This window comes from Monodon monoceros, unplaced genomic scaffold (genome assembly GCF_005190385.1).
Source record: "Monodon monoceros isolate NGI ecotype Baffin Bay Population unplaced genomic scaffold, NGI_Narwhal_1 Super_Scaffold_16, whole genome shotgun sequence".
NCBI classification, from domain to species: domain Eukaryota; kingdom Metazoa; phylum Chordata; class Mammalia; order Artiodactyla; family Monodontidae; genus Monodon; species Monodon monoceros.
This window is the reverse complement of record NW_021703772.1, coordinates 71912414-71925721: the sequence shown is the minus strand read 5'-3', so window position 1 is coordinate 71925721 and position 13308 is coordinate 71912414. Positions and strand designations below refer to the sequence as shown.

Below are 13308 nucleotides of genomic sequence, written 5' to 3'. Positions count from 1 at the left end.
GGCTTGAGAGGGGAAGGCCTGACAACATGTTCTTGGTGCAAAGTATGTTGAATGATCAAATCAGAACAGGTCCACCTGAGTGGACGACTGCTTTGACTTTACTCCATCACGTGTGAAGCACTGATAGAAATGAAATAGTTCTTTTAGGTCACACACGCCCCATCTCAGGGGAGGAAATGGAAAGAGGGAGCTTAGTAAGTGGTACAGGTTTCTGTACAAAAGAAAAAGAAAAAAGGAACAAAGGAAGGAGAAGATAAAAAGAAAAAAGGATCAAAGACAGGCTAGACTTCTGGCAGAGGCTCCCGCACACCACTAAGTGTGGTATTGCTCATAAGCAGAAGGATTAATAGGACAGAAGTTGATGGTTGTGTAATCCTGGAGTGCGGGAATGTGGTCCTATTCAGAAACTTGAAAGACCTCCTGAGACCGTGAAAAAGATTCCTGTGAGGTAAGACACAATATTGAATGGTTCACATGCTATACTGAAGAGTTGTTAGAAGAGTGGGAGACACCAGAAGATTAGGTGGAGAAGGTCCCTGGTAAGGAATCTCCTTCAGGGATTACAGCTATTAAGCCTCACTCCCACAAGCCATCTGGTAAGATCTCATGGCCTCTACACTCCTCAGAAAAGAACTCAGAGAATAGAGCTGAGGGAAATACCCTACATTAACTTGACTCTCTTGAAATGGGATTACATCAGCTCCACCTTATGAGTTTGACTCAACTCCTGAAGCCAGGTTTCTTTGCTCCCTGACCTAAGCTCTTTCAAACTTAAGGAGGACCAGGGCTGGGCTCAGTCCCCAGGGTCTCCTCCAAGGGATCACTAACCATACTCCTCAGTTCATTATGCTGGAAAGGAGAACAGCCTCAAACGTTTATGGGCTTGCTAGACATGAGGAACCAAGTATCCACTGTTCCAGAATGCAACAGAGCCGTGGCAAACACATTTCCCTACTGGGGTTGGGATTCCGGGTTCACTATGGCTGGAAGACCAGAATCACAATCACTGCAAAAGCTTTTGCATGAACTCATTCCTTCCTCAGGTTGCATACCTGGCATGGACAGACTGGGGTATTTAAGTCCTGCACAAGTATGCCCACATATCAGTTGGACTTATTTTTTGTGACCTCTACGGGTAGCTTCTATACCTGTTGGTCAGGTATGTTGCCAAAACCCAGCTATACTTACAGGGCCAGGTTGTGCAACAGTGTTGCATACCTGGAGGAGAAAGGTTGCATTTCTTCTTCTTTTTTTTAAAAATAAATTTATTTATCTTTGGCTGTGTTGGGTCTTTGTTGCTGTGCATGGGTTTTGTCTAGTTGCAGTGAGCAGGGGCTACTCTTCGCTGTGGTAAGCGGGCTTCTCATTGCAGTGGCTTCCCTTGTTGCGGAGCATGGGCTCTAGGCACGCGGGCTTCAGTAGTTGTGGCACGTGGGCTCTAGAGCGCAGACTCAGTAGCTGTGGCGCACGGGTTTAGTTGCTCCACGGCACGTGGGAATCTTCCCAGACCAGGGCTCGAACCCGTGTCCCCCGCATTGGCAGGTGGATTCTTAACCACTGTGCCACCAGGGAAGCCCAAGATTGCATTTGTTAAACAAGCAGAGATTCAGGTAGGGGTACTGAGGAACCTCATTTCACAATTTAACAACCCTGTTTAGTCAACTTTATTTGATAGTAGCACTACAAGTATCTGTGACTAAAGTCTCTGACAAAGAGACTCTGATGACATTTGTTAGCTTTTGGATATCTGATTTCCTCTAGCCACTGAATAATATAGACCTTTTCTGGATATGGAGTTACCGTGTCCCTTGTGTGTGCAGACAATACACATACTATTAAGACTGAAACGTATTTGTTATATATTGGAGTTTCCAAAAATTATACGAACAATTGGGATTTTTTTCACAGCTTCTGCCATTTAACAATGGGCTTACTAATATGGTATTGGGTGGCTGATTCGTGCTCCCCCTTACCCACAGGCAGTAGAGAATGCAGAGATAGCATTCTAAAAGATAGCTCCAATTGTAACCAGGCATGTTGACTGTTCTCCTTGTTGCCATTGGACTAAATCTCAGAAGCCTGAATGACGGTGGCATGATTACACAGAGAAGCTCAGAATGGTGTGATTCTGAGGCTTCATTTCAATGCTCCCGTAAGTATTAAGTGCATATATTTAAAATTTTCACTTATCACAGGGAAATTTAAAATTGATTAACAAAAAATCATCTTTTTCAAAATTTCAAAGGATGTGGAAATTTGTGAAGTATAATATTTTACTTCTTTTTCTTTTTTAATTAATTAATTTATTTTTGGCCGCATTGGGTCTTTGTTGCTGTGCACGGGCTTTCTCTAGCTGTGGCGAGCGGGGCCTACTCTTCGTTTTGGTGCGCAGGCTTCTCACTGTGGCGGCTTCCCTTGTTGCAGAGCATAGGCTTCAGTAGTTGCAGCACGTGGGCTCAGTAGTTGTGGCTCGCGGGCTCTAGAGCACAGGCTCAGTAGTTGTGGCACACAGGCTTAGTTGCTCCGTGGCATGTGGGATCTTCCTGGACCAGGGCTGGAACCTGTGTCCCCTGCATTGGCAGGTGGATTCTCAACCACTGTGCCACCAGTGAAGCCCAATATTTTACTTCTTAAATGCCTTTTTTCCTCCTCTAATTCTGCCACCTCCGACTATGTTATCTACTATTAATGAAATTTTGTACACATACTTTTGGGTGTACTGATAAATTAATATGCAAGTCATTTTTGGGGGGTCTATATACTAGCTACACATTTTCCATGCAGTAAACATGATTTATATATAAATTGTAAATTTATCCAACTAATTTGTTGAAATAATTCCAATGAATTGGAACTGCTAGAACTAAGGATATCCAAAATTTTATAGTTTTGAGTCCAAACTAGAGTTTCCCCTACTATATAGATGGGACCTCATCAATCTTGTCCCCCAGTGTTTATGTGGGTATGTTTCCTAAAACTGTACAAATGTTAAATTTTTAATCTTTAGTAATATGATATTTCAAAGAAATTGCTTTTCTTCTGTTATTGTTCAGCTCAGTCATCTTCATATATGCTTAATCCTTACTAATCACTTGTGTTATTTCATTTTCTTCTGGTTTGTTTTTGTTTTAATTTCCCTTGGTTTATTAATGTCTTTGTTACTGGTTTCTAAGAACTCATTTAGGACTAAGGATGTTAACCATCTGTCATGCAATGCAAATGAAATATCAATATTATATTTTATTGCCATCAGTTTACTATGGTGTTTTGCATTTTGGTTGTGTATTAAAATATAATCATGTTGTGTTTAAAAAAATAAAAGATAGCTGCACCAACCCCTTCAACAATGACCTCTGTAAGACTTGTCTGGTCTGGCTGCCTTGGACTGTTTTTACTTTGAATACTGCTTATACCTCATAAAGATGCTCCTACTTTCATGAAGTTCCTGGAGTTGAAGAGCAGAAATGAGGACTCTATTTGGTATGCCAGGATCCTGAGTTTTTTTTAATTAATTTATTTTTTTTAAAAAATTTTTAAAGACTTTAATTTATTTATTTAGTTTTGCTGTGTTGCGTCTTCGTTTCTGTGCGAGGGCTTTCTCTAGTTGTGGCAAGTGGGGGCCACTCTTCATCGCGGTGCACGGGCCTCTCACAATCGTGGCCTCTCTTGTTGCAGAGCACAGGCTCCAGACGCGCAGGCTCAGTAGTTGTGGCTCACGGGCCTAGTTGCTCCGCGGCATGTGGGATCCTCCCAGACCAGGGCTTGAACCCGTGTCCCCTGCATTAGCAGGCAGATTCTCAACCACTGTGCCACCAGGGGAGCCCGGGATCCTGAGTTTTTATACCTCAATACTCCTCTCCTTTTTTGGTACCTTTCATGATTTCAGCAGGTGGTTGGGAGGTTCCTGTTGTTCATATTATGGATGAATGGATGGATACAAATGTAGATACTCTGCTGCTTTCCAGATGAAACTCGCTAGCTATACCCACAGGAGGGTCAATTTTGATTCTCTCTTCACTCCAAACAGTTCTAAAATTTGTTATACACTCAATCTAGAAGTGGGAGATTTTTCCACAGGGCTTATACTCATATAGGTAATCCAAGATCTGATTATTATCTCTGTGTAATATTATTGATCATAATGATATTATAGGGATTTTTTTTAAAACTTGTGCATTTAAACTTTTAAATAGATGAGTATTAAGTCTAACTTTATTAAGTGAAGACTGTGCTTTTATAGAACTTTTAAAAAGTGATAAATGAGCAGAATATAAAAATACATATTGTTGGGTTCCCTGGTGGAGCAGTGGTTAAGAATCCGCCTGCCAATGCAGGGGACATGGGTTCGAGCCCGGGTCCGGGAAGATCCCACATGCCGCGGAGCAACTAAGCCCACGCACCACAACTACTGAGCTTGCGCTCTAGAGTCCACGAGCCACAACTACTAAGCCAGCATGCTGCAGCTACTGAAACCCATGCGCCTAGAGCCCGTGCTCCACAACAAGAGAAGCCACCCAATGAGAAGCCTGCGCAGCATAACGAAGACTAGCCCTCCGCTCGCCGCAACTAGAGAAAGCCCATGCGCAGCAACGAGGACCCAACACAGGCAAAAAAAAAAAAAAAAAAAAAAGCATATTGGTAACACTGTATTAACTTTCATTACCCACTTATTTCATGGTAGTTTCTAACAGCTGGTACTTATTCATCCTGATCAGCCTTGCCTCTCAGATATAGTACTTGCCTGTAATATTACATATTTACATGCTTTTGTTCTTTGTCTTCATATATGCTATATCTTTCCAATTAGACTGTGATCTTTTTGTGGATAGAGATAGGTTAATTGATTCTTTTGTATTTCCACAGTACTCAGTACAAGGCACAGTATAGGTGCATAGTAAACACGATTAAAGAAAAGGAATCTACATCTGTTAATTATTTTATGACTTCCATAGCACTTAGAATAATACAGCAGATGCAAATTATCGAATTAATAAAAATTTTATGAGTAAATAATCTTTAAATAAAAAATTATTCCTACCTTTCCCGTGTACTGTGCAATGAACCCAAATAATAGTATAAGGTACAATTAATAGTTAAATATCATCTTGTAGCTCTTTTAGATTCATTATGTGACATGATCCTTATAACAACCAAAGAATTTATACAGAGCCTATTAAAATTCTATTGTAGAGAGGAAAATCAGAGTCTAGAGAGGTTAAGTGGTGGGGCCTGAATGGAAACTGAGTTCTAACAGCTACAAATTCAATTAATGCTATCTAACTGGGGAGGCCTAACATTTAAAAAGAAGAAAGTCTCCTATAAGCTATTCTTATAAACCTTATAGACATTTAATTAATTATTTACTTACTTTCTTAATTAAAGCATTTTTAGTGTGCCTAGGTATATAAGGTACTATGCTTAACACTATGGAAAATAAAAAGTTGTACATACAAGGATTATCAGATTTAAGTAAAATAAATAAATAGTATGTGGATCAATGTGCCAGGATAATGGTATCATTATTTGGTTTTCTAGGAACTCACAGATAGTAAAAATTGGTTCCACTTAAATAAGCTAGAGAAGAGTTTCAAAAGGGCTAGGATTTGAGCTGGATCAAGAAAGACGGGCAAAATTTAGATGTCTGAAGAAAAGGCAAATTAGCATTACATTGAACAGAATTTGGCAAAGCACAGTGAAGTTACAGGGGGAGGAATACACATGTGTTGAGCAACAGTAAATAGACTGGTCTATGTACATTCATACTGGAGAACCATGTAAAGATCTTTTGAGGTCAGATTTATAGAGGGCCTTGAATGCCAGGTTACATACAGATTTATTTCAACATTTTATAGGCAATAGGGAGTCATTTGAGGTTTTGGAGTAGAGACATGATACAATGCCAGAATGCAATGGAAGAAGGGGATTGCACAGAGAGAAGCTGGGGACAGCGGTAATAATTCAGATATATATATTGAAAAAGACCTGATTTCACTGGTGTTGCAAAGAGACTGACTTCAGATATTTTGAAGGAAAAGTTTATGTCCTAGATAACTTCAAGTTTACATGCCCAGGTGACTAAGAATGACGTGACCCTTAGTCAAATTGAGCGATATTTAATTGTTCTGGGGTAGGGCTCACTTTTTTTTTTTTTTTAAGCTTCTCAGGTGATTCTTAATACAGCTAAGGCAAAGCCACTCACCGGGACATTTCTTTATCTGCTTTTTAGCTTTACCAAGGCTCTGCACCCTCAAGTGACTCACAGCTTTGTCATTTTAAATTAGATTTCTAGGGATCATATGGTAGTTCTAATTTTTTGAGAAACCTCCATATTATTTTCCACTGTGGCTGCACCAATTTATATTCCCACCAACAGTGCACAGGGGTACCCTTTTCTCTACATCCTCCCTCACCAGCACTTGTTATTTCTTGTCTTTTTTTTTTTTTTTTTGCGGTATGCAGGCCTCTCACTGTTGTGGCCTCTCCCGTCGCGGAGCACAGGCTCCGGACGCGCAGGCTCAGCGGCCATGGCTCACAGGCTGAGCTGCTCCACGGCATGTGGGATCTTCCCGGACCGGGACACGAACCCGTGTCTCCTGCATTGGCAGGCGGACTCTCAGCCACTGCGCCACCAGGGAAGCCCTTCTTGTCTTTTTGATAACAGCCATTCTGACATGTGAGAGGTGATATCTCACTGTGATTTTGATTTGCATTTCCCTAATGATTAATGATGTTGAGTATCTTTTCATGTACCATCTGTGTATCTTCTTTGGGAGAATGTCTTTTCAGATCTTTTGTCCATTTTTAAATCAGATTTTTTTTTTTTTTTTTTTGGCTATTGAGTTGTATAAGTTCTTTATATATTTTGGATATTAGTCCCTTATCAGATATATAATTTGCAAATATTTGTCCCCATTCAATAGGTTACCTTTTCATTTTGTTGAAGGTTTCCTTTGCCGTATAGAAGCTTTTTAATATGATTAGTCCCACTTATTTATTTTTAATTTATTATTTTAATTAATTAATTAATATATATTTTCCATGGTTAAAAATACTTTTATTTTTAAATATTTTAAGCAAACAGTTAAAAAAAGAACCCACCACACTATCCTATTAAATCAACATCTACATCAATTTAAAAACAACTACTTTGTATGATTTCTGTTCTAGATGTCTATGTGATTAATCAATCCCCTCTCTCCAATGGACTGTTAAATTTCTACATGGCATGGACTATGTTTTTCATATCTTTCAACTTCCTGCAGTACCTAGAAATGCCTGGCATATAGTGGGTATTCCAAAAAAAAAAATGTTTTGCAAGAAGATTTTACCTCCATGTACCACCATGGGGAAACAGCTATACCCTGAAACCTGTAAGCACTGACATAACACTTTTGGCCCCATCAGAATTTAAACATTTGGAAATGTCCAGGTACAGAGTTCTAAAAAGTTCAATTCAGATGGTTTATTGAGCACGTATATGCATTATGTTACGTGCTAGTTAATGTAACAGGAATGGAGCCAGCAAAAAAATAGTCCAAAGGTAGACTGTAGAATTGTGTGGTAATACAGAACTGAAGAAAGGAAGAAGTTTAATGGAGGAGGAGGTGATCACAAATTTCAAACATGAACAAGATTTCAAGATGCATGAGGATTATAATAAGGGTCTTAGATTGAAGCAAGTTACCTCCAGGGATACTGTTGGGATGGATGCTTGTTGGGAAGGTTAAAGAATAAAACCACATGTTGGAAAACTTGAAAATGGGAAGGAAGAGAAATGGAGGAGTAGTTATAAAGGATAATACAGGTGAAGACCTTTGTCTGCTAAAGAAAAAGCATAGTTCATGTTTGAGGTCAGAAAGAGTGGCATAAGAAAAATCATGGAGAGAGAAGGAATATTTATCAGAGCAAGGGGCATTATGAGTTCAAAAGGAATGGGAATCAAGGTTTTACAATGTTTATCCATAAAGCAGATTTGATTCTGGAAGCACAAAATATATTGAAGGAGTACCAGGGTTTTTAAAAATATGGTTCCTTATATTACTTTGTAACAGATTAATAGTTCCTACCTTCACCACTCTCCATGCCTTCTACAAAAATCCCCCCACATTGGGGAAGAATCCAGTACCGGCGTCTGTAACGATCCTGGCCAAACATCATCGAACGTAAAGAGTGAGAAGCGTCAAAGAGCTTCCTTCTGTACTGACTCTGTTGCTGTTAAAAAATGATGCATATAATTAAGCTACGGATGTTAAGTGCTTTAAAAATTAATACATAAGCGACTTTACACTTATTATGCCTTTAGAGCAGATAAATTTCACTACTGGGAAACGACAGCAAAAGAGTTAAATATTACAAGTCTGACTTCAATTTTAGTTACACTTATAAATATAGAAATTACTATGAGGGTAGATGGAATATTTTTGTTGCCGTGGATTAAAGAGTTAAGTTTATTTTATCAAGTATAGTATAGTAAAGCATGTCTTATACTTAGTAATAAACAGTGTGACCAGGTATTTCATTAAGCCAAAGCAAATTGGCTTAATTCTATTGATTACAATATGTAACAAATAACACTCATATATGTAATTGACCAGACCTCTATTTGCCTATTTTTATACTCATGTTGTAAACCTAGGTAACATATGACTAAATTTTGGGATAAATTTGTGATGAATCTAACATGGCTATAGTATACAGGTATCTCATAATATCAGTTTCATAATACTTTTAAAAACTCATTTTTTTAAAACAAAAAATTCATCTAAAACTTCACTAATACTACTGAAATTCAATTTTTAATGAGAAGTTCATAAACATTTATAGTTTACAAATCCAGTGAAAATAAAATCCACAAACGTACTAATATAAAATAAAACATGAGCTGCCAAAACTATTATCATAAAATTCGACTGAATTTTTAAAGTAATTAATTCCAAGAAATAAAACCATGCATTTATTGGTATTTTATACTTAAAAGAAGACCTGAAGAATACAGGCCCTGGTGAAATTTAGTACCATGTCTTAAGACGCAAGTTTTTAACCTTGGCATTAAACTTTTAAGGTTTAATTGTGAGAATGTTTCTAAAGCTCCTCATTTTAGTTAGTTACAAAAAGCTTGTTTTTATTTAGCAACCAGAAAACCTAATCCCATACAAGGTGGATTTTTGAAATGCTGCAAAAAAATAAAATAAAATAAAAGATATAAACTGTAATCTGAAAAGTGCTTACTTTACTCAGTTTTTCAATCTGTTTTTCTAGCTCTTCAACACTTGCTGCTTGGTCACCTTCATCCTATACATAACAAAATACAGTATCATTTACCTGTTTTTAAGATTTATTTATTCAATCAGCAAATATTTAATGAAAGCCTCCTTCCTATATACAAAGTACTAGGATAGGCACCATGGAAATGAGAATATCAATATCAGTTCTTGCTCCCGATAAAGCGTTAATCTGGTAGGGAGACACATAAAACATTACACTAATAAATAAAAACTGCCAAACAGCAGAAAGCTGTAAGGACCTCAAGAGAGGTGGAGACTGAGAGTCATGGAGCTCAGGGAAGGGTGAGATTACTTCTAGTGGGAACCTATACCAAGAGAGGCTATATGGAAGAAGTTATGTTTTAATCAGCTACTGAAGAATTGTTAGGATTTGATTGATCAGAGAAAAGAGGACAGGGCATTTCAGAAAGAGTTTGACCTGAAGAGGTAAGGTGGGGAGATGAGGCACAGATGAGTTTAGGGCTAAATTATCTAGAGCTGTAAGTGCTTGGCAATGGACAATAATATGATCCTTTGAGGGAGATTAAATACCAGAACTATGCTTTACAAAGATTAGTATGGTAATAGTTGTAAGATGGCCTGGAGCAGGGAAAGGACTACAGTTGGCAAATCTAGTTAGCAAATTGTTGCAATGATTCAAGAGGAAAAGAGGATGTGGGTCGTACTAGGATAAAAGAAATAGAAAAGGAGAAAAGGAAATGGATATAAGAGACAGTACATAGTCAGAACTGTTAAGTCCTGGCAGCTCATGGATACGAGGCAGAAATGTGTCAGGGAGATGAAGGAAGGAGTAAATTATGGTATTAAGGGTTTAAATCTGGGAGACTGCAAAAATATTGGTATCATTAACTGAAAGAGTCATTTTAGAGCAAAAAAGGGTAAGTTATATTTTGAACACATTTTGAGCTTTTAGAAGAAAAATAATCCCTACTATATAGAGTACTGATTTCATAAATAGAAATTTTGTGATTATATAAAATTTTTCATTCTACAAAATGAATATAGGAAAGCTACACCCAAAGTATATGTTTTAGAGGGAAAGCATGACATAATATAAAGTATATGTGCTTCTTTGGACCTCAGCTGCACGATTTCATATAGGCAAATTATTTAACTCCTCTAAAACTGTTTCCTAATCCGTAAATTGGTGATAACATTATCTTGTGATAACATTATCTGTAACATGGGATTTTTGTGAGGACTAAATAAGAACAGACCTGAAAGCAACTAGCAGAGTTCCTGGTACATAATATATAAATAAGGTTACTTTCCTTCTTTCTGAAAGTTGTCCTTTAATTAGAAAATGTAGGTACATCTCAGGTTTAAAAAACATAAGCAATTGTTTTTGATGTTCACTTTCTATATGCTTTTTAAAAAAGCCACACTGCCACCAACCACTCTCACGAACAGACATTTCTAAACCAGTATAGTTATCTTGCTAACAGAAAGAAGTGAAAGGAAAACTTCAATAGTTTTACCATTCTCTATCTACTCTTTACACAAATTTAGGGGACCAATTTACAAAGGCATTTAGGCATATTATTTGTGGTAATAATAACATCATTTCTATTTATTTATTTATTTATTTAAACATCTTTATTGGAGTATAATTGCTTTACAATGTTGTGTTAGTTTCTGCTGTATAACAAAGTGAATCAGCTATACATATACATATATCCCCATATCTCCCCTCCCTCTTGCGTCTCCCTCCCTCCCACCCTCCCTATCCCACTCCTCTAGGTGGTCACAAAGCACCGAGCTGATCTCCCTGTGCTATGAGCTGCTTCCCACTAGCTACCTATTTTACATTTGGTAGTGTATATATGTCAATGCTACTCCTTCACTTCGTCCCAGCTTACCCTTCCCCCTCCCCGTGTCCTCAAGTCCATTCTCTATGTCTGCGTCTTTTTTCCTGTCCTGCCCCTAGGTTCTTCAGAACCATTTTTTTTTAAGATTCCATATATACATCATTTCTATTTAAAAGAGAACAGGCTCAATGACCCTTAAACCTTGACTCTTCAATTAAATAGATATTTAATAGCTATATGATTGTATAGTGACCGTTTGACCAGCAGGATGTTTGATAATTTGCTTACATAAAAATCAACTCTATCAACAAATATTTGAAATAAGACATCAAAGTAGCTATGTATCAGTCAAATTAGCTAACTACCAGTTCTAAGACTTTTCTTATGATGAAAAAGAAGTAAAATATCTACTAAAGTTTTATTTAAAGGAGCTTTGGCTAATAGTCCTTATAATTTAAGAGATATGAAGGAATTTGAAAGAGAGAAAGGCAATAACGACAAAGCTAAGAACGCAGAATCTATCCCTGCCATGGTTCCCCATGGTTTCCCAATCAGAAGAGAAGGCTGTTGTATGTGTCACTCGATATCAAAGTTTAATTGTCCACATAACCTCCTCCACAGCAACTTGTGAGGTTAAAGCTCACATAGATTTCAACACAAACCTAAGTATTAGGGAAAGAGTCCATGTGTTGAAGGAATGAAGAGTGAAGAAAAGTGGGAATCACCCTTGAGACAGAGGGCTGTGACTTAGTCTCAGGGCAGTATCTTCTAATTGAAAGGGATCACATGGGTCTCAATGGAAAGGCTCCTGCAATTAGTCCTTTAAGGAGTATAACTACTGACACTCTACCTATACTTTAATCAAGAGGCCAGACCTATTTTCAGAGGATAATCTTATCAATAAGGTTCATTAAATAGTTAATCTCTCATTTTATTAGTGGTTACCACTTCTTCATGATAAAGAAAAACTCTCAAATAATTTAAAGGAAATGCTAATTTGGTTTCTTAGGTCCTAAAATATTCAGCATTTTCAAATGTTTTTAAACTGTTTTCTCACATTAATAACAAATACACACTTGCCAGGATTTTGATCACTCTAATTAATTCTATAATTCAACATTCATAAAAAATAAAAATGACTACTTTAAATGACACATCCGGTCTTAAAATATTAAAAATTATGTTTAAATCATTAGTACTGATTTTTAATAGTCTTCATCTCCCTTAAAGAAAAACAAATGCATAGTTTGTTAATTCTCCATGTGAAAAAGGCCAGGTGAAGCACATAATTTCTGTAAATAAATTCCAATTTAGTGGGATGACCACCCAGTAGAAGATACTGAAGTCTCAACACAAGGCTGTCAAATTTATGAGAGTTAACACCTTAAAACAATTTATAATATTAAGTGCTGAAAAGGGATGCTAATTCTATAAAAAGGTGATTAGTATTGGTCAGAAAAGTTTAATTCCTGCTGTGGAAATAGCTCTACTTGCCAAATGAAGCAGATTGGTTATAAATACTATCTTTGGGTCATTACAATACTGATACCCAAATTATATACCCTTCACATTATCTGTCACAGCATGAAAGTATTTGATCAAGTGGTTTCAGAAATACAACATTATGAATTAATTTCTGCAAGGAATCTCAGTGGAGTCTCCTTTTCAGCCTGGTACTCTTAAGAGAAGTAAAGCTCACTCTAACCATTTTTATCATTCTGGTTTAAAATATAACAGGGGGGGTGGAATTTATGAAAACATTGTGTATTTATGCTATTTTTACTTACAAGAAATTGTATAGCACATGATCTTATAAATTATATTATTACCCAGGTTTAGTAAAAAATTTGATTCAGTAATTTGTCATTGGTCTTGATTAGATATTATTTTCACACATTCCATCAATAATTCATCTCTCTAAGTCTTCTTTCTTTATTTCTCCAGCAGTACTGAGTTGATACAAGAAAGGAGAAGAGTTCTTTCTAGACTTCCTTGGCTAAATACTCCTGGCATCAAGGGCAGAAGGAATAGTTGGCTGTATATTGTTTTCTGAATGCCATTCTGCAACCCTATCAATATTTCTAGCATTCTTTTCTGGTAAAAAGTAAACATCAACCCTTATCTCCCTTTTATATATGTCCATTTCCATGGCTTATGGCAGCTTCCCTTACACACACACACACACACACACACACACACACACACACACACACACA

General features: G+C 37.1%; 1 protein-coding gene across 24 annotated transcripts in view; it reads right to left on the bottom strand.

The window, feature by feature from the left end:
- BAZ2B (bromodomain adjacent to zinc finger domain 2B) overlaps positions 1-13308 on the bottom strand; it is a 382496-nt gene that overhangs the window by 32072 nt on the left and 337116 nt on the right. For all 24 annotated transcript variants that reach the window (XM_029225702.1, XM_029225703.1, XM_029225701.1 and 21 more), the window contains 2 exons: positions 9229-9291; positions 8067-8211 (listed from right to left, as the gene is read on the bottom strand). In XM_029225702.1, coding sequence (XP_029081535.1) covers positions 8067-8211; positions 9229-9291 — 208 coding nt within the window. The remainder of the gene's footprint in view (positions 1-8066; positions 8212-9228; positions 9292-13308) is intronic.